The 21125-nt window shown below is 43.0% G+C and overlaps 2 protein-coding genes across 2 annotated transcripts; one reads left to right on the top strand and one right to left on the bottom strand.

The window, feature by feature from the left end:
- The first annotated feature begins 16056 nt into the window (after positions 1-16056).
- On the top strand, positions 16057-17527 carry LOC139830958 (uncharacterized). Its single transcript, XM_071819789.1, has 2 exons — positions 16057-16109; positions 16181-17527. The coding sequence occupies exon 2, from the start codon at positions 16183-16185 to the stop codon at positions 17254-17256; it is 1074 nt and encodes a 357-aa protein (XP_071675890.1). The 5' UTR covers positions 16057-16109; positions 16181-16182; the 3' UTR covers positions 17257-17527.
- Positions 17528-18210: 683 nt separating this feature from the next.
- Positions 18211-19992, bottom strand: LOC139829980 (WAT1-related protein At5g64700-like). Its single transcript, XM_071820493.1, has 5 exons — positions 19673-19992; positions 19072-19423; positions 18657-18815; positions 18368-18519; positions 18211-18253 (listed from the first exon to the last, which is right to left on the bottom strand). Exons 1-5 carry the CDS (start codon positions 19936-19938, stop codon positions 18211-18213), a joined length of 972 nt encoding a protein of 323 aa, XP_071676594.1. The 5' UTR covers positions 19939-19992.
- Positions 19993-21125: the final 1133 nt, after the last annotated feature.

Here is a 21125-nt window from a genome sequence, read left to right as displayed (position 1 = left end):
TTAGTGGAGATCGACTTGAGAGTAAACGCGTACGTTGAGTCCAACATGTATGTGATGTGACTGTTGCAGCGTAACACACATGACGAGTCTATAGCTAAGCAGAAGTTCCACGCCTTTCTTGTCGAGGCATATGGGCATAAAGTAATAGTATTGTACTATTATAGTCTTTTGTTTTTCTAAACGGGGGGACTGACGCGTTGAAGCAGGCGGGACTCCGTGTTCAGACTCCATACAGGCCAAAAATCGTTCAAGGGAATCTTTTGTACGCTAGATACCTCCACCAGAAAATTGGAAATCATCACTTCTCTTTTGAATAGTAACAAAAATGTGTACATAAACATAATGAAGTTTTTCTTTATTAATTCCAGTAGCATTTAATGAGTCCAACAGTTGACTTTGGATTTTTTTTCCGTTAATGTTCTCTGCTGCGAATCAAGAAATAAAACAAGTCTACTGGGCAGCAATACAAACATGTCCAACTGAAAAATAAAAGCTACATGCGTGGAAAACGGCCAAACGGGGGTACAAGAAGTAATTAACTCATGAGACGCACCGCAGGGCATAATTACTTACCTAAACCGACAAGACATAGCAGAAATATGAGTTGTAGTCACCACTCTCCAGCACAAGTTCCTTGACGTCAAGGTTGGCTTCAGAAGCCTCGTTAGGGATAGCAGGTTAATTGGTTTTTCAAGGAATCAATGCTCTGAGAGATGGTGGAATTTTTTTGCCATCTCATCGCATCATTTTGAGCTGATCTGGAGGCGATTTCTCAGAACCATGGGGCTAAAGGCTCCTCGATCTGTTATCTTTCTGGTATATGATCTCCATCAAGATCCCAATGCTCCTGAAGATCTTCGAGACCGCTGGCTACTCTCCTTTGACGAACACCACTTCAATCCAACTTAAAGACACAACAAATAATCGGTAGTTTCCACAGCTAACAGAGAAGAGCACAAAAATAGACGGAGAACTATTCTTACAACCAGCTATCGCAACTCTTCTTACTAGTTACTACAAGTTCAACCATGAAAATACTGGACTCGTCATAATCTCATAATATAAACTTATCTAGCACTCAGATAGGAAATGCTAATAGTCTCGATCGTATAGACAACTCTGGACTTTTTCTTCAGTGCCCCCCTCTTTCCAAACTTGAACACAATAACGGTTGAGGTTGTTCCATATATACCTCTTCGTAACTAAGGGCACGATGATCTTTAAAAAGTATTAAGTCAACATCAATTAATGCAATAAATATATAGCGCAGTACAGTTCAACTAAATATAATCCGTACATGTATTCATCTATATACGTGCAAAATTTTGTATGTTGTGGTGGGCCCATCTATATCTTTCATCTTGTTGGTGGATCCCGTCCTTGTCGCGAGGAGCGGTGGCATGCCCGCAGGTGTTGTCACCGGCACGAGCGACGGTGCGCCCTAGGTCGGTGGCTTTTTGCTGAAAGGTAGTCGGCGATTGGACATCGTACCAGGAGCTCTTTTCCAGCCCATGGCTGCTGCTTTCTAGCGGCCTCCGGGACACCGTTGTGCCTCGTGAGATGTCAGGATTTGTTTGATATTTTTGCCGAAACAATCACGAGCAGGTGAAGCCTTCCTCGTCATCTTCTTATTGTTTGTCTCCGGCAGTAGGGGCAACGCCTCCAAGCTAGAGTGATACCAAGTAGGTCTAGGCCAAATAATAGTCGCACATCAGGTTGCGGAAGTGGTAACCACAATTTGTTTTAACCGCGAGAGTTGAGAAATAAACAGAAAAAAGACAAGGCACGTACGGGTCTTTGGCGATTATTTTGTGTGCGTGTCTTCGCTTAGATTGATGTGATCGATCCGTGGGCAAAGCCCAACAATTGGTATCAGAGCGAGGTACAAGATTTGAAGCTACGCTTGCCCCGGGGAGGCGACCAGTACTAGCGCCTTGGGTCGGGCGATCGTCGCTCGGTGGAGCGACAAGGAGGTGACGACAGGGTGTTGTCGTCAGCAAGGCGGTGGAGGTAGATAATCGTTGATGGGAGAGGTGGTGCCGATGTGCGCTACCGGGAGTTGTCAAAGTCGCCTTCGGTGTAGTTCGACGAGTCAATGAGTCATGGTCGTGCAAGTTGGCACGTTGAGTCGGTGTCATTGTCTCTGTGAGTCATCGTTGTGTCCAAGTGCTTGTGTCTGTGAGGATCTGTTGCAGTTGAAGCGTGTGGAGGTTGAGGGACTGTCCATGTGAGGTGTATCACCATGGGCGAAGACGCAACAAGAGGATAGCGGGTAGCTATCAACGTGGCTCAACCGAGCTGTTTATGTGTCTCGACAAGAGGATCAAGGTCAAGTATGAAGGGGGCGGTAAACCAGTGAAGTTGAGTCTCTTCAATGAGGCTATGGCTCTACATGAGTCTAGAGTAGATGGTGTAGTTCACGAGGTAGTCAACTTGTCGTGGAGCGAGACCTAGACAAGATGCAGATGTACAAGGAGTCAAGATCAGAGCAACACAGAAGACAAAGATTCATCAATTAAAATTAAGGAGATATTGTTAGCACTAATCTTAATTAGTTGGTTGGTGTAAGGTTTGAACATTGTGTTGGACTTGTTGTCCTAGTCAAGTTCTAGTCCTGGTTAGCTAGTACGTACTAGTTTAGCTAAACAGCGTGAGTCTAAGTCCTAATAAACTTGTTAGACGTGTTGTGCACACGTACATGAATCCATCTATGAGTAGGTCTAGGCTAAATAATAGTCCGTTGGTACTGGAGTTTTGTAACGGTGAGAGTTGAGGAATGAACAGAAAAAAAAAAGACAAGACATGACATGAGCCTTTGGAGATAATTTTATATGTGTGCGTTCGATTAGTTTGATGTAATCAATCCGTGAACGAATCTCAGCAGTGGTCCACCTCTTAGCCTCTAGTTGGCGCTCAACTGCCGCGACCACGCCACCGTGCACTCCCTCCTAGCCCCTGATTTCGAGTTAGAGAATCACCAGCAGAGCCTTTAAAAGAGACAAACCCTTAAAACAACTGCTTTTTTAAGGGCCGCGTTTCCGTGGAGCAGATCAGTGCCCCTAAAATTGTAAACCTGTAAAAACAATTTAGAGGCTCGACTCGTTTTTGCCACATCGACCTGTAAGCAACCTGTATTTTTTGGAGGGGTGAATATTCAGCCCAACTACCACGAAAACTGGCGTCGGACTGGCCGGAATCCGTCGAAATCCCGCCACCGAGCTCCGATTCCGGCCAGCTACTGTTTCGCTTGGATCCTGGCGCTGCTAGGTGCTAGCTCACATATACACGCGCGGGTGCAGTAGCTGCTGCTTTTGCCTTAACGCTGCGCGCACATGCTGCTGCTAGCTGCGTAGCTGCTCGCTGCTGCCTAGGACAGTGGTGACGGCCGCACGCGGGCGGACGCAATGCCGCGCGGAGGCAAGGACGACAGGAGCATGAGTCGAACCATGCCGGCGAGGGGCGAGGCGCTGCCTGCTGCTACTGCACGCGGGCGAGGCGGGGGCTGGTGGCGAACGGCGGATGGCGACGGCCCGACCGCGGCGAGGCCAAACACCAGGGGAAGCGCGGCTGCCGGCCATGGGCGGAGGATGGCTAGGGGCAGCGCATGGGAGGCCAGGCGGTGAAGAAGATGAAGTGTAAGAGAAAAAAACTCGTTTTCGGCATATTTCTGGAATATTCCCTTTTACCGGTTGTTTTTAAGGACCCTGATCTGCGCGTGCTGTTTTCGGCCCTCAAAACTCGTTTTTCTCGACCTGTTTTGGCGGTTTAAAGTCTAGACTTTTAAGAACACTGCTATGGTCTTAGACTTGTGGTTCCATGGCCCGCCCAGGCACCAGCACACGTCGCGCTTCCTCTTTCCGCTTCGCGTCGCGTCGACTCCTTCAGCTCTAGGGAGTAACGCCGTGACGCACCACGAGCGGGCCGTCGGGGGAAGCTGCAGCGTCGGCCATGGCCAGCAGGTAGGGGAGGTTCCGCCGTTTCGGATGTCGGCGAGGCGGTCCTTACCGACGACCACGTCCATCTCCTATAGAGCCCATCTTTGGTACCACGTCCTCATCAAATTCAGAGCTCCCATAGCGATCAGAGGTGCTCGCGGGGCGGTACACGATTACATCGATACTTAAAAAATAATTAATGGTAAAAAACCATATCATTCTTTCGAGTTTGTGTGAAGGGGCGCGCTGAAGCAGGGCACATTACTCTGCTGCGAACAAGAACAGGAATTGCTTATAGCCTACAGAAACTGATTATCCGTAAGTAGCACCCGAGGTTGTGGCTGTCGCACTTGCAGAGAGTTCGTATCCACAGTAGCCATCTCCAAACACGTGGAACGCCGCCATATCCAGAAAGTTTCCAGTGCATATGCAATTTACTTCAATTTTTCAGATACACTTTGCTGATATCTGCATAATGCACAAAAATAGGTTTTTCGTTTCATACGACACAGTAAATCATCAACCTGTTTATCTCATGTTCAATTACCAGATTGATTTTATGTTGTAATTTTTGCCTGAAACGTATACTCGAAACGTTTTACTGGTTGTTTGATTTTTACTTGTAGACAATGAGATAGATTTAGTTGCTTAACCATATACATATTGAGCTGTTCTTCGTGGTTTTATAGTCATGATGTGCATCTACTTGCTTACGGTTAATAATTAATATGACCACAGGTGAACGTTCTCACGTGTACTGCAAAGATGTGTAGATCCTATGTTTTTAGTGTTTCCTAGGTGCCATAGGAAACTTACTTCAAGTTATTTATGTCATGCCACACATGTCCCTTTTTATCTAAATAGCCGCTGAACACTACCTTTGGTATACTGCTTGTTTGCTTTTTGACTGTAGTCAATCAGACAGACCACAATTGCTTCCCTATATATGTATGGAAGTTCATCTCATGTTATAACTAAGTTGCCTTTTGTTTTCTGCAGGCTAAGTTGTTTTACCGCCATCTAACCTAAATTTTTGACTTTACAACCAAATTCCCATCAGTAGTACTCTGTTATAAGTTCTTTTTCTAAACTCGACGGAACTAGATTGTCGCTGGTCGATAGCAGACTTGTCGTTGTGTAGTTCTAAAGATATACATGCCATGTACTTAAGTTGCTTATGGCACTTAATTAAGTGATTAGACATATTAGTCTAAGTTGCACACTGATCCTCTTTTAACTTTGGTTTTTCACATATCCATGAACTCAGTGGAGTTGTTCTGTTTATCCTCTCTTTTCTCTCAATTAAGTTGTTTTGTCAAAATTCTTAAGTTGTTTCTACCACTTAATTAAGTTGATTAGACATCTTAGCCTAAGTTGCATACTGATCCTTATGTAAGTTTTATCATTACTATTTTATGCAAATACCATTGCGATTACCCAATTCAAGTCGCCTCAACGTTTTTTTGTAACCTAGCTAATTGTATAAACTAAGTTGTCTACAATGGAGTGGTTCTACCGTTTCCTGCTACATATTATTTACTATTATTGTGATATTTTTTCCCAATTAAAATGTTGATATGTCAAGTTTTAGAGGGAGGGGAGGGGTCCTGTTTTGGTGGATAAAGAATGATGAAACAAAGATTAGTAATACATACTACTAGCATCTGTTAAGTTGCCTTTACACTTCTGTAAATATAGCCTGACAATACTGATAAGTAACTTATCATAAGTTTCTTTTACACTTATGTAGAGTTGTATGATGGTGCTTGTTCATGGGAGTGGGATTTAAAGGGTCGGGGAATCTAACTAGTTGCAGCTGTAGACACTCCCTGGTGTTTTCCATAACTATCTAAGTTGTAGCTTCGAGTACACTAAGTTGCAGGTACCTATCTACTAAGTTGCTGCAAGAGTCGCGTGCGTCTAATTTTTAAGATCCTGGGTCGTGTTCTTCTGACTGTTATCTAAGTCGCATGTCCCGTATCATTGAGTTGTTGCAGGGTGTGTTGTGAAAATACCTGAACTTTAATGTGAAGTTGTGTATAGGTTGTTGTTGCTAAGTTGTCCGCTGAAATTTTTTAAGTTGCTGATCTGGTGAGGTATCACGTTCTTTTGTGTGAAAATGAATGCACCCATACCTGATAGTATATCCTTGTAATGATGCCTAACATTAATGTCAAGATGTCTACTAGTTCTTAAGTTGTCTAGTGGTTGTTGTTAATTTTATACTTTTGTTGGTAGCGGTGGTAATGTGTTGAATTTGGCTTGGAATCCATCATCCTAAGACTATGTTGTTGCCACTTCACCATGGTTTGGTTGCGGACCTGGACGAGAGGATTCATGGTGGAGCATCTGCTTCTACCAGATCGAGCTCAGCATCCTGTACCTAGACGCGGTGGATCCCGGGCGGTGCAACCATCACCATCTCAAGCACGGTGATGGAGGAGGTCATGACGCCTAGCTCGAGGCGGTGGTGGTGAGCACGATGAGCTGGTCGCAGTGCCCCCGATGCCTAGCACGAGCCAGTCGTGTCCCCTGACCAACATAAGTTGCTTATCCGTTTTTGACTAACTTACTGACAGCTACATTGTTAAGTTGCTTTGTAGTAATGTTTAACTTGGCTAAACATTGATGCTAAGTTGCTTTTTGGTAAAGTTGACATAACATTGATGCTAAGTTGCTTTTTGGGTAAAGTTTAAGTTGTGTAAACACTGATAATAAGTTGATTTCTAAATAATGTATAAAGTTACGTGCACATTGATGCTAAGTTGCTTTCTGGGTAATGTTTGAGTTGAATAAATATTGATGCCAAGTTGCTGCCTAGGTAATATGTAAGTTGCATAAACATTGATGATGAGTTGTCTAAACAATGATGCTAAGTTGTCCTATGGGTAATGTGAAAGTTGAATCTACTTGTCATGAAATTGCTAATCTGGATAGACGTACCATACCACAAGGCATTTTTTGCTTTTTTCTTTTGGCATTTATATGTTGAACAAAGGATACAAACATGTTACTAATGTCAATTTTTTAATTTTAGATTTTGGTGGGCAGGGATCTTACTTGCTTTTTTTCCAGCACATTAAGTTGCATATCCATGGATCTTAGTTGTTTCTTGTTTGCTTATTAAGTTGCATATCCAGGGATCTTAGTCCCTTTTGTCTCATTAAGTTGCATATCTAGGAAATTTAGTTGTTTCTTGTTGCTTATTAAGTTGCATATCCAGGGATGTTAATTGTGTTTTTGGATGTCTGATTCTTTTTTGAATGCTTATTGAGTTGCATATCTAGATATCTTTTGTTTGCTCATTAAGTTGCATATCCAGAGATCTTAGATTCTTTTTGTGTGCTCATAACATATAATTTTGCTTTTTGGACTGGCACGAATATGGATAGCTCACAAGGGCAGTTGTTGCTTTTTTGGACTGTGTATAGCAACAAGGATGGTGTTTGATCTTCTTGAAGCAATCAGGAGCCAATTGTGAAGCTTTACTTTCTTCATTGTTAGAGTTTTCTTTTATTTTTCAACCACCTTTGTTATTTGTCAACTAGTCATGAAGTTGTACATTTGTATAGCTATGCCAATATCTGAGCCTTTATGTATTGTTGATATTTTCAACAAGGACAAAGACAAACTATTAACTACAGTTTTATATTTTCTTGCCGATATTAAGGGTATGTACCATTTTGCGCTAATTTTGTTGGAGAAAATAACTCTAGTGTAGCACACGTGAAAGACAACCGGAGGAAGTACCAGTATTGCACCCATGACAGCATAAAATTAGGAGGTGGGAGGGGACCAGCATATTTTGTCTTTTGTTCTTTGATGAATAGAATTTTATTTTAATCTTATTATGTGCGTTATGCAAATTTTCCAAAAGATTTTAAAAACAAATTGATTCATATATAACCCAAAATATTCTCCATTCAAGGATTCAGTAAAGCGACTCAATGTTGGTAGAGACGATATGTTGGACCTCTTCAAAGTGCCTCTATTAGCATAAACACGCTTTTGAAAACGTCCCGTTTTATTTCTAAGACGCTCACAATGTGTCTTTATGGTATTTGAGACGGTGCACTAGAAGACGCTCCTATAACGCTTTATAGTAGCGTCTTTACAACCACATAGAGATGCAATTTAGCGTCTTTAGTCTCTAATTTAGCTGTCTCTACATGACCTTTTTCTTGTAGTTCCATTGCCTTTATCTTGCTTGCCTAGTTTACTTGCTTTACTTTACATTATTTATATTTATATTTCATATTACTATTATGGAACTTTGTGTTTAACAACCACACAGTGGAGTTAGGGACAGAAGACAAAAACTTTGCTTTGCAGGTTGCTAGAAGAGGAGAAGAAGTATCAACCCCTTACAAATTCCCGAGAGTTCTATATAAACCCTCGAGTCACCCTTGCGGAGAAAAGAAGCTTGCTACAACACTCTACACTTGGAGTGCCAACGAGTTGGTACACACGGAGTTGTTGCCATCAGGTGACTACGTGCTTCAGCGTGTAGTTCAACAATGCCATGTGGAGGGATATGAAGATAACAAACCATGTTCTTAGGTAATTTCTACAATGCAAAAGTGAGATAACTTGATGTTACACGACCATTATAATAATATTTGTAGTTAGGATCACTTGAAATTATATATACACGTACCATTAGGTGCCTCTTAACATTCATCCTCGTTAAGCAGGTGATAAATGGCACCCCGATGAAGGAATTGCTTGGAGGGATGATTTGTTGGAGGTGTTCATTCTCACCATCTGTAAGTTTGCATCTTAGGGAGATGATTGGAGATAGAGGTGGTTCTTCCTTTTTGCACTATCTTTTGTGAGGTCATTGAATCCATCCCTTACATTGCATGGGACAAACTATATATGCACCAAAATCACAAAATAAATTAATACATTAATATTAACTCATGCAATGCAAAGTATGGAAGCTACTAGGTACAATATTTGTGTGACCAGTAAATTTTAGTACCGCTGAATTCGCGAAATAACCCGGTAGGAGATGAGCACTGAATAGTTTTCCCGTTTGGAGCCGTCTTTCTATGAAGTGGGTCATGCAAACTTGGCACGGTGTCATATCCTATACAAGAAAGCACAAGTTATTACTTAAAATACACTATGAGTGGACCTCATGCTTTGTTTCCCCCAAAATTTCACTAACTTGCTACAAGATAAGTTCCTAAGGGAATCCAATGAATCAAAAGAGGTCTACCTATGAATCAAAGGAGGTCTAAATGGGGAGGGAGTCAGGTGGTGGTAGCACTCACCAGCGTGGGAGGCAGCAGCACCGATGCAAGGCGGCGTCGATGCAGACGGGTTGCGGCGGTCGGACCTGTGTTGGGTCGGATGGCCAGCTGCAGAGTCATCGAGGAGCACTAGCAGCGGCGAGGGTTTTTGGATGGTCAGCTCGGGAGAATGGGGATAATTTCCCCCATGCCCCTATTTAGTAGAAAAATATATCGTCGGAGACGGCCGTAAAACAAGACTGTATCTAAAATCTGACAACTTCAGAAAACATGAGGATCAACGAAAAATTGAAGTGCATACGAAATATGTTTCCAAATACGGAAAACCCAAATAGATTTCCAAATTGAAAAGATAAAGGGGCACATAAGAATTGTAAATGTGTGGAAAAAACATGAGGATCAACGGAAAAATGAAGTGGATATGAAACATGAATATAACTCGGAGACTCTGGAATTATTCTGACACTCCAAAATAGAAAGAACTCTAAAATTTGCAGAATTTTCAAATATAAAAGTTAAATTAAGGTGCATATAGGATTAATAGTGCACAACGAAGCTCTATGCCAAAAAATGTTCAAATGAAGGAAGTATACCATCTGGTACAAACTTTGGATTTTACCCCAATATGTATGATCTTTCAACGTTCATACACCTGCTTCAAAGAAACATTAGTGCAAGTGTTTTGGAATTGACTAATATTTTAACCATACCATATAGGTATCCTAAAATGAACACATGACAAGTCTCATAATTATCTAACAAATTTTAGATACTATAAATAATTAAAATCACTATAGGTTGTGTAGGTCCAAACTTCATTCAAACGAATTATTCAAATTCTAATGTGAACTTATGATATGAGATATTGGTGTTATATAAGTACTCAAACTTTAATTTTCCATCCATCAAAAAGATTTTTTTCATGAAGGCTTAGTATAAATTTTCAATTAATTCCACTAAATAGCCAAATATTTATTTAGTTGAATAAATAGGAAATAAACTATATAAAACCTGCAAAATTCAGATTAGCAAAATTAAGTGGTATGTTAAGTTATGTAATTACAATAAAAATCCTAGACAAATATTTGTTCAAGAAATGCAAATTTAATACAATCCGCACACTACAGATTTATCCTGATACTCTGGGAAAAAAGAAACTCTAAAGTTTGCTTAGAATATCAAAATATAAAGTTAAAGGAATGTTTATATATGAGAATAAGCAACTTAAAATTCTTTAAAAATTTCTCTTGAGTAAAATTTAAAATTTAGATATGTTGGAGACGGTTTTAATAACTATCCGTCTCTACCGTGAGTAAATCTCGTGCGTTCATGCTCTCTTTAACTGTCATCACTATTTTACAGCGTGCCTGTGTTATTTAGGGAAGTAGAGGGAATAGATCGGACTAGTTCCTTGATTGATGAAACATAGTTGTCTCATAATGCCAAACATAAATCATTGTGCCCAACATTACAAACATAGTTATCTCATAGTGCCCAACATAAAACATTTTTGCATGCATCTAGCTAGTGTAGCCCACACCGTCTGATTTTTCTTGTTAAGTCTATTCAGCGAATCTTCGCCACAAATAAGCCAATGCATTCCTCCCTGATTTCCACCCTCACAACGTGTGAACCAATTGGAAGTTGGTCCAGCCATTGTGTAATATATCTGGTTGAGGTTTCCATGATGGATTATGTAATTCCCCTAAATAGGTGCATCCATGCCATAGGTTAGAAGCAGACTCCGCCTGTGCGTGGGATCTTGTAACCTTGTGCAAAGCTTGATGGCATGACGTGAAATTAAGAATTAATTAAAACACATGAATTAGTAAACACAGAAGTAACACTCTCACAAAATGGTTGAGCTATAATAACTCACGAAGATGTTGTTAGCTTGATAAATTCCATGGAGCACTGCAACATAGTACTGGAGTTCAGACATATGGTAAAAGTGATCCTCATCAAGCAATCTCTGCTTGTTTAGTTTCTTCATCATCTCAAAAGTGATGACACACATTTTTGGAATACCAAAATCCATACCACTCAATTATGACCTAAAACCTAGTCACCACTTGACTCTGATCTCTTTGTGTTTTAAATTCAAGAGCGAGAATTTCCTCACAATTTTAAATGAATGCATGCAAATGCCACATAATCCTAATTCTACCCCTCGTTTGATCCTAAATGCTGGGATGTTACAGATGATGGGCATAGTTCATATTGTTTGCAGCATTTGACCATATGACAAGGATACATATACATGCTCAGTTCTTGTTGTTTTGAACAATTTATTGGTGCCTCGGTGGTACACACATCTAATTTACATTGGGAGGACGATCATCTAGCGACCAATAATTGTGCCGAGTTTTGCATCTTTAGCCTTGTTGAGGCAATAGTGAGGCTGTCACTAATAGTTGTCATGTCATCATGTATTTTAATTTGTCCATTGAAGAATTAAAAAATAACAACAATATTTTTTTGGAATTTCTGAAAATAATAAATCTACCTCTATCTATATGGTATAACGAGAGCCGATAGGTAATTTTGCATAACTATATGCATAGGGTGTGACTCGTAATCTTTCACATTTTGTAAGAAAAGAAAGTTGCTCGTATACTCTCCTTTCATATAAAATATGTAAGAGCTTAACAATGATCAATAAGAAAAAACTAACAACTAAAATGCTAATTCATAATATTAGGTCTAGCATGAAATATATTTTCATAATTCAATCTTATTAGGAATTCACATATGGAATTTTCTCGAGCAGTTTTCCCTCGTGGCTTTGTTTGCCCTGCTAGTGCGACTGCGGCGATTACGAGCGTGCCTCGGCGTTTAAAGATGCTAGGACCTACGTGTCGTACTATAGTGGTGGATTATAATTGAGTGATGCATAAGTGTGCCTATTTTTTCATTTTTACCATAGGTGTGGTGATTAAGTGAGGCAAGCACTAAAAATTGTCATGGCATCCTGTATTTTTGTCCATTGAAGAAATAAAAAACAAGAAGGGCCTTTTTTTTAGAAATTCATGTAAAAGAAAACAAAATTTTACCTCTATCTATAAGGTATTTTGAAAGCCTATAAATAATTTAGCATAATTGCATTAATAGAGTGTGACTCTTTATCTTTCACATTTTTTTAGGAAAATAAATGTTTCTGTTATACCCCCCCACCCTTCATATAGAATATATAAGAGCTTAACAATGATATTGAGAAAACAAATACCAACTAAAATGCTAAATTATAATACTATGTCGAGCATGAAATATATTTCAATAATGCAATCTTATCTATACCTAATAATAAAGAAAATAAGACTTCTTGTTGTTTTTGCCCATAATACTCTGTCGAAATTACATAGAGTGTCACCGCTTATGAAAAAACGATTCGCTTGGTACGCTCCTCACCATTGCCCCACGCGATCCTCTTCGCCGCAGCCTGGGTCACTCACCACGGGCCAACCAGGTTCCCCAGCTCCGCCCCTCCGCGTCCATGGACCGCCCACCCGCCGCGGGAAAGCATCCCCACGCGGGATCCCAGCCGCCCTAATCCGCTGCGCCATCTGCGATCTATGCTCTCGGCTGGCCGCGCCCCTCTCGGTCGAGGACCATTAAATCCCCTGGTCTCTCTTCCTTTAGATCTCTCCTGATGGGTAAACTCCTGTGCTCTCGGTTGGCCGCGCCCCTGTCGGTCCAGGACCATTAAATCTCCTGGCCTCTCATTTTAGATCTTTCCTAATGGGCGACGTCCCGATTCACGAACCACGGGATAGCCTGCCCCTTCTTGCTGACGTGCTCCCACCCATCTTTTCCTCCACCTGCGAGGAGCCGAGGATCACCGAGGATCCTCCGTCCACAAGGCCTTGTTTCTTATCTTTGTATTTCTTACTCCATGATTGTACAGATTCTTGTTTGATGAAGATTGCAGACATTGGACAGCTGAGTGCTGTTGATCGGTGTCTGACTGATCTGATGGAAGTGTATCTTTCTCCAGAAAAGTGACGAGCAGGAGAGCTACGAAAGGGAGGAAGAGATGTGGAGGTGAGGCCGGCTGCCGTGAGTTAGACTAGGGAGAAGAAACAGAGACAGAGAACTGAGAGAGAGCAACGAGGGACAAGAGAGAGAACTCAGAGAGAGCAACGAGAGACAAAAGAGATCGATTGATTGCTGTGCATATGTCCTTTTCTCTGCGTGCTTCGCTGCTGCTAATTGCTGCTTCCTGCTGCGTACGTGCTACTCTGCCTAGGGAAACCATGGTCGTGCTGCAAAAATAAATAGGAGACATGCATATGACCAAGGTTTTTCTTCGCTGTTGGCTGTTGCAACTGCTTTTCAGAAATACATACTAACACCGTTCAGGTTCTTTAGATCATGAATTTGATCAACTTAATGCAAGATATATACTATAATATATTATTATGAAGTTCAAATGTTCTACTTTGTAATGATATTATTTTTGTGTTATATAATTCGCGTTACGTTGGTCAAATTGATAATCTACTATGCGCGTAAGCCAGTATGGACCGGGACATTTGAGATTTATTAAGCAAATTTATTACTTTTTCCAGAAAATATCAAACAACTTTAAATGTGAGAAAACTATATAAATATTGGTATATTTTGTTTGTTATAAATTTTTATCCGGAAGTTAAGTACGTCTGATCAAACTTTTCAAAAAATCGTGACATTATATAGATATCATATTTAAACATACTCCATGTTCTATCTAATTAGATGTTGATTTTGGATTGCATATCTCAATGATTTGTTTTTTTTTGTTTTTGCATAGGGCATAAAAAATATTGGTTTTTGCTGAAACAACTTTGTGAGTATGTAACATGTCATGATACACACGAGATAATTTTCTGTATTTATTTAACATTTTAAATATGTTCAAAATGCATTTCAAATAAACGGTAAACACCCTGTCCAAAATTTTGGTCAAACACGACATAGTTTGACTTTTGAAAAAAGCCTTATTCATAACCCCGTAGCAAAGCACGGGCACATTTACTAGTTAGAATAAACAAATTACACATATATAGATTGTCAAAGTGTAACACTGAAGACCGTGCCGTCAACTAACTTGTTACATGAGAAGTACATATTGAAAATTTGTGATTTTTTATATAAGGTACTTCTTTTATGACAATCATGTCACATGTTGTTAGCGGTACTGAAATTTTAGAACCCTAGAATTGTGTGTCGTATTGCTTGGACCCTTGTGGGGTATATAGGGTTACAATGCGGTAGGAGACTTGAAGTGCAAGAAAATCTAAACCTAATCTAATCTCACCCGTACATGTATCCTAACATTCCCCCTCAGTCGTAGCAGGAGTGAAGCGAACGATTGCGACTGGATTTGAAGTCTTTCGTGCTCCCGTCGCTTCTTCTCCTCGTCATCATCGGCGTCCCCTTCTGGTTCCTTCTCTTCCCTCCCACAGTCAAAGCGGGAGTGTCCTGGATGCAAGTGATAACGCAAACATTGTTGACTGAAGTTCTTCAGTTGTCGTAGACGTTTTCTTGATGTCGATGTCAAGATAGCCGATCGTGATGTACCCGTGGTCAAGGTGTGGTCGATGTCATAGTCGGCATATGTGGTGTAGCCGCATTCGCCGAAGGCACAAAAAAATTACGCGTTTTTGTTTTCTAGGGTTTTAGGTTTTGCGCGGCGGCAATGTGTTGACGAAGATGTCGGTGAAGACCATAGTGATGTAGACCTTGGCGATGTAGTTGACGATGTAGAACTCGACGTAGATCTTGGTGTAGTCGTACAGCTTGATGGAGATGTTCGGATCGGTGACGTAGGTGCAGATCGGCCGGCGACGTAGATGATGCGATGGCGCACTTGTTTTTTAAGAGGCGCGATCCGTCAGGATTAGGCCCGTGCGTAGATGGATTTGCATCCTAGGCAAAGGTTTTGTGGGGCAGCCGTGCGTGTCCCAACTGAACGCGCATGGATTGCACAGAGTTTGGCCAGCAGCGCTCGAGGACGTCCTGCCCGCGGACGTGTTGCCGGTGCATACTCTCCGAGATCTCGCGTGCGCGGCTGCGTGGTCCGGGCATGTTGATGTAGAGCCCACGTGATGCACCCCGGAGGCCAGATCGGAGCTGCGCCTGCGTGAGCTAGATGATTTCAACCGCTTCTTCTGCGCAGGATTTTCTTACGGGAGGATCTTCGTGTCAATTTTATTTGGCTAATTGGATCTAGTATAGGAATTGGGAAATTTCGAAAATTGAATCTAATCTAATCTAAACCGAACTAATCTTTGATCAAAATCGGGTGCCGCGCCTCCAAGGAGAGATCTCCCCGGGAGCGGCGCAATGCGAAAGTGGTGGGAGGAACTAGGGATCGGCGCCGCGATGCTAACTGCTCTGATACCATATTGAAATTGTAGAACCCTAGAATTGTGTGTCATATTGCTTAGACCCTTGTGAGATATATATAGAGTTAGAGCATCTCCAGTCGCGTCCCCCAAAGCGTCCCCCAAAGGGATTTGGGGCGCGCCGGACAAAAAAAGCGTTCCAGCCGCGTCCCCCAAAGCCCATTTTTGTCCGGCGCGCCCCTATACGGTGTCCGGCGCCCCGAGCCCGTCCCCGTCCCACAGGGGACGCTCCGGGGACGCCGGACACAACGAAAAGCGAGGCGGGCTCCCACATATCGGCGACTATTTGCATAAACCGTTGGTTCGCGCCTCTTTTCTCGTCGCTCCTTCCTTCCCGCGCCTCCCACCCCACCGCCGCCGCTGGATTTCTCGGCCGTTTGGGCGTCTGATCTGTGCTGCGAGTCAGCACCGTTGTCGCGGCTGGGGCTCCCGCCGGTCGTGCCGCCGCCGCCGCGTCGCCAGCGCCTCTCAGAACGCGCCGTCAAATCCGCCCCACCTCCGCGCACAGAAGGTGCTCGACGACTTGCCAGGTAGGCGCGATTGGTCGCTGTTTGTTGCGTCGTCTGCCTCGGCGCAATTTTAACCATTGATTTTGCTTTAGCCATGGACAGCGACGATGAGATGGTTGCCCTGCTGCTGGAGGACGAGCAAGCGTTCGACGACGACCTGCGGGAGCATTTGCTGATCATCGCGTCCCTCCAGGGCATGCTTGACGCTGAGGCGGAGAAGAGGAAGAGGCCGCGCCGCGGAGGATCAAGGCCGGGAAGAAGGAAGTCGAAGCCCCGGCAGAGGATGGAGGGGCATGCCATGCTGCAGAACGACTACTTCGCCGACGGGGCAACACATGCCGACAATTTTCGGCGCCGGTACAGGATGAGCAAGGGCCTGTTCATGAATATCCTCCACGGCGTTCGAGAGTTCGACCCCTACTTCAAGCTCAAGGTCGACGCTGTAGGCGTTCTCGGGTTCTCATCCATTCAGAAGTGCACCGCCGCCATGAGGATGCTTGCATACGGAGCACCTGCCGATACACAGGACGACTACCTTCGCATGAGTGAGTCTACTGCCATTGAGTGCATGTACAAGTTTTGCCGAGCTGTGGTGGGAAAGTTTGGCAAATACTACTTGAGAGGGCCAACTGAGGAAGAGACTGCAAGGATCATGGCACAAAATGCTGCCAGAGGATTTCCTGGAATGCTTGGAAGCATCGATTGCATGCACTGGGCATGTAAGAACTGCACGTTTGCTTGGCAAGGTATATACAAAGGGCGTCATGGATATTGCAGTGTGGTGCTTGAAGCTGTGGCAGATTATGACCTATGGATTTGGCATTCTTTCTTTGGCATGGCGGGATCACACAATGACATCAACGTGTTGCAGCGGTCTCCGGTGTTCAGCAGACTAGTGGAAGGGCATGCTCCACCATGCAACTATGAGATCAATGGCCACCAATATACCAAATGCTATTATTTAGCCGATGGTATATATCCAAAATGGGCCACTTTTGTCAAAACAATCTCGAATCCATCAGGTCTGAAGAATTCTCACTTTGCTACACGACAGGAGGCTTGCAGGAAGGATGTCGAGCGGGCATTTGGTGTGCTTCAAGCACAATTTGCCATTGTCCGGTACCCTGCTCTAAGCTGGTCTCACGACCAAATGTGGGAGGTGATGTAGGCTTGTGTGATCATGCACAACATGATCATCGAGGATGACCGCAAGAATCATGTTAGGTCACATGTTGGTCCCTATGAGTGTCAAGGCCCTCTCGCGGAGGTTGATCATGAGTTGCCTGCAGATTTTGCTGATTTTCTCGCCATGCACGCAGAGATCCGTGACAGCAATGTGCATGAGCAACTTCAAGCTGATCTCGTTGAGCATTTGTGGAGGATCAAAGGAAATACCGTGGCACCTTGATGTATCATCTAGCACTTTTTATTATATTTGATTACTTGTTTTATTGTTTGCTGTAATTTAATTTGAAAACAATCCTCGAAAACATTTTTTTTCATATGCTACATTTGATATAAATGGTTTATGTGCTAAAAAAATTATTTTAAATGTTTGGGGGCGGCGTTTGGGGGACGCGGCTGGGGAGCGACGTCCCCCAAACGCGGCACGAACAAAACACGTCCCCCAAACACTCAATCCGGCGCGGTTTGGGGGACGGTTTGGGGGACGCGGCTGGAGATGCTCTTACAATGCGGTAGGAGAGTTTAAGTGCAAGAAGATCTAAACCTAATCTAATCTCAACCGTACATATATCTAACAAGCGGTACATTTATTTGGGTGTAAATTGAGCTTTATACATGTGATGTTAACTCGTCTTCTTCATGTTTCTCATGTACTGCGGTTCCTTCTCCTTGACTTTGTATTTCTTCTAGCACCACCGGTGTTACCTTATTTTCCTTTTCCTTGCTTTTCCCCCACAACACGCTGTATAGGCCACCAACGAGTAGAATTCCACCCAAAATACTGCAAAATCAAGGGCCAACAAATTAATTTTTCCTATCATAATTTATGTCACTCAAATTGATTTAGAATAATTGCAGTATTTCAACTCATATTTTCGAGTAATCTTTAGTTTGCTAGTATCATTGTCTTTGATATTTAGAGGTTTTGGTATGCCCCCTAAAAATATGCCACTCTGAATGCGAGGTAGTAGACCTTTTGCCTTAATGAATAGGCAACCTTTAAGGTGCTAAAATAGTTCTCAATTTTTCCATTTTACTATGAAAATTGTTAGATATTATTCAGTTAAACTATTTGCTTTCAAAAGATTACGTACCTTCCGAGGTGTACGGCTTCTCCAAGGAAGAAAGACGAGCAGACGATCGTGAAAACCAGAGCCAATGGGCTCCACATTGCGACAAACAAGGGTCCTTTCATCTCCGCGCACCATGCTTGAAGGTACATCAATGCACCCGTCCCCAAGAAAGCCTGCAACATTTGAACGTGGTGATAGTGAGTCCATCATTTGCACCAACCTTGATTTGAAAAAATTTCCACTCAAATGAAGATTACAAAACTATTCATGCATTTATCAAGAGAAAAGATAATAAAAGTAGCTCACTAACCGAGTAAAGGATGGCAAGGAGGCCGATATCCAACCCAAGCTTCCATTTGGCGAAGTCCCTCTCAACTACCACAGCCACAACAAAGGACTGAAGTGCACCAAACAAGCACTGCATCGCGGTCGCCATGAGCTTGTTTGGGTATTCTTTAAGCAACGGAACCTGCATGCATTACACACATACATTAAGATATATAGTATATAAATGCAAATGATTAAATAAACCCAAATCAACGTACATATGCATGTGAATGCAAATAAGTAAAGAAACGGTAATAAACATTACATCCATGCACGAAAATGCATGACAGTTCACAAACATAAGCATATACATGTAAGTAAAATTAACCACTTAATAGATTAAGAGACGCATACAAGAGATGAATGTGAAATTAACTCCTAACTTAATGCATGCTAACCTGCAGGACGATCCAAAGAGACCATGTTGCACATGCGAGGAGAAGAAGGAAGGTGCCTCTGATCCATGCGCTATTGCTGACGCTGTGTGGCTTGTGAGCAAAGATGGGGTGGTGGGCGAGGGGACGTATCGAAGGCCCTGCGTAGAAGGCGATGACAAGAACTCCCGCGACGCACAACGCGACGCCAACGAGCTTACCTAGTCCAGAGCGGCTCCGGACCTTGACCGCCTCCATCCGTAGCAGCAGCGCGAGTAGGAAGGTGGCGACCGGCATTGAGTTTGTGGCCGCCGACCCCACGGTAGCTGAGGTTTGCTTTAGGCTCCCGTTGTACACATTCAGGGTGAAGGTGTTCCTGCAATGGATGTAACATAATAGTTTTAAAAAATCAGATTATATCTTGCCAAAATTTGACTAAAAACACATAGTTGATTTTTTTGTTTTTGAAACTTCTTATATTCGATCATTCAAATATTTTTCAAAACTTTGAACCATAATCATGCCTTCCGTGTACATCCCCGCTAACGATCTTCAACCTCCTTATAACATTTTCAGGGAAAAAAATGAATTGCCTAGTGAGAAATGCGTGGATATATGTGCATACCCGAGTAAGGCGTAGAGGAAGAGCTTGAAGACAAGCCGGCACGACATTGTCGGTTCCGGTGTTGCCATAGTGGTTGATCGTCTCCGGCAGCTGGAGATGAGGGCTAGGGGGAGGAGGAGGGCCGTTGCGGCGGTGAGGCGGTAGAAGATGAAGACGTAGGTGTTGATGCCACTGTCAAATGCCGCCTTGGAGACGACGAAGAGGCCAGTGTAGATGACCTGGATGGCCACAGCGACGACGTACGGCCTCTTTGTCCCGTCCACCATGGCGCCGGCGATGTCGATGCAGTATTGCCGACCGGAGCTGCCCTGCTAGTGTGTTATGTATGTTGTGTTTTTGTTTCACTTGCAAAAAGAAGAACCTATCGTTGGTTCAAATGTATGAGCATACACTCTCGATCTCCCAGTGAAGCATTAGCACGGTCCCTGGTAGCATATTTGTATAGGGCTAGCTAGCTAGCTAGATGGTATGAATCACGCATAGTGACCAGAGTTAGTGGAGACTGGAGAGTAAACGCGTACGTGCTGCGTCATGCAAGTGACTGTTAACCTGACGAGTCTGTAGCTAAGCAGAAGTTCCTCACCTTTCTTGTCGAGGCATACAGGTATAAAGTACTACTGTAGTATTGTACTACCCGGCCCCGTACTATATTTTGTTTTTCTAAACGCGGGGACTGACGCACTGAAGCAGGCGGGGGTGTGTGTTCAGACTCCACACAGGCCAAAAATCGTGAAAGTGAATCTTTTGTATGCTAATGTGTACATAAACATAATGAAGTTTTGCTTTATTAATTCCAGTAGCATTTAATGAGTCCAGCAGTTGACATTGGGTTTTTTTCGTCCTTGTTCTGCTGCGAATCAAGAAATACAACAAGTCTTCTGGTCAGCAACACAAATATGTCCAACTGAAAAATAAAGCGACATGCGTGGAAACGGGGGTACAACAAGCATTTAACTCAGACGCACGGCAAGACGTAATTACTTACCTAAATCGACAGGACTTAGCAGAAATATGAGTCATCACTGTCTAGCATAAGAGCATCTCCACTAGTTGGGGCTCCACAGGCTGAAATCCGGAGCTATTTAGCGCCAGATGGATGAAACTTTCGGTCTCGGGAAGTCCAGTTTACCAGCGGTGAGCCCAGGGCAACCCGGCGAATATTTGAAATGTGAACGAAACTTGGAAAAACACAACGAAATTAGGCTAAATTTAGGCTAAATTTATACATATTCTCGAGTTCGAAGTTTTTCGTCGAATTCTTACATATATATGAATTCGACGTACACACGATAGATAACATGCGTCTACATGCCAAAATGGCGATAGAACGTCGTGTAGTAGCCGGCGTCGTCGTCAGAGCCGTTGTCGTCATCCTTCGGCGGCGGCGCGTGCGGCCGGTGGCTGATGCCGTGGCCTGGGGCCCCGACGCGTCGAGGCGGAGGCAACGGTGCTC

The sequence above is a fragment of the Lolium perenne genome, chromosome 1 (genome assembly GCF_019359855.2).
Source record: "Lolium perenne isolate Kyuss_39 chromosome 1, Kyuss_2.0, whole genome shotgun sequence".
Taxonomy (NCBI): domain Eukaryota; kingdom Viridiplantae; phylum Streptophyta; class Magnoliopsida; order Poales; family Poaceae; genus Lolium; species Lolium perenne.
This window is presented reverse-complemented; position numbering and strand designations above follow the sequence as displayed.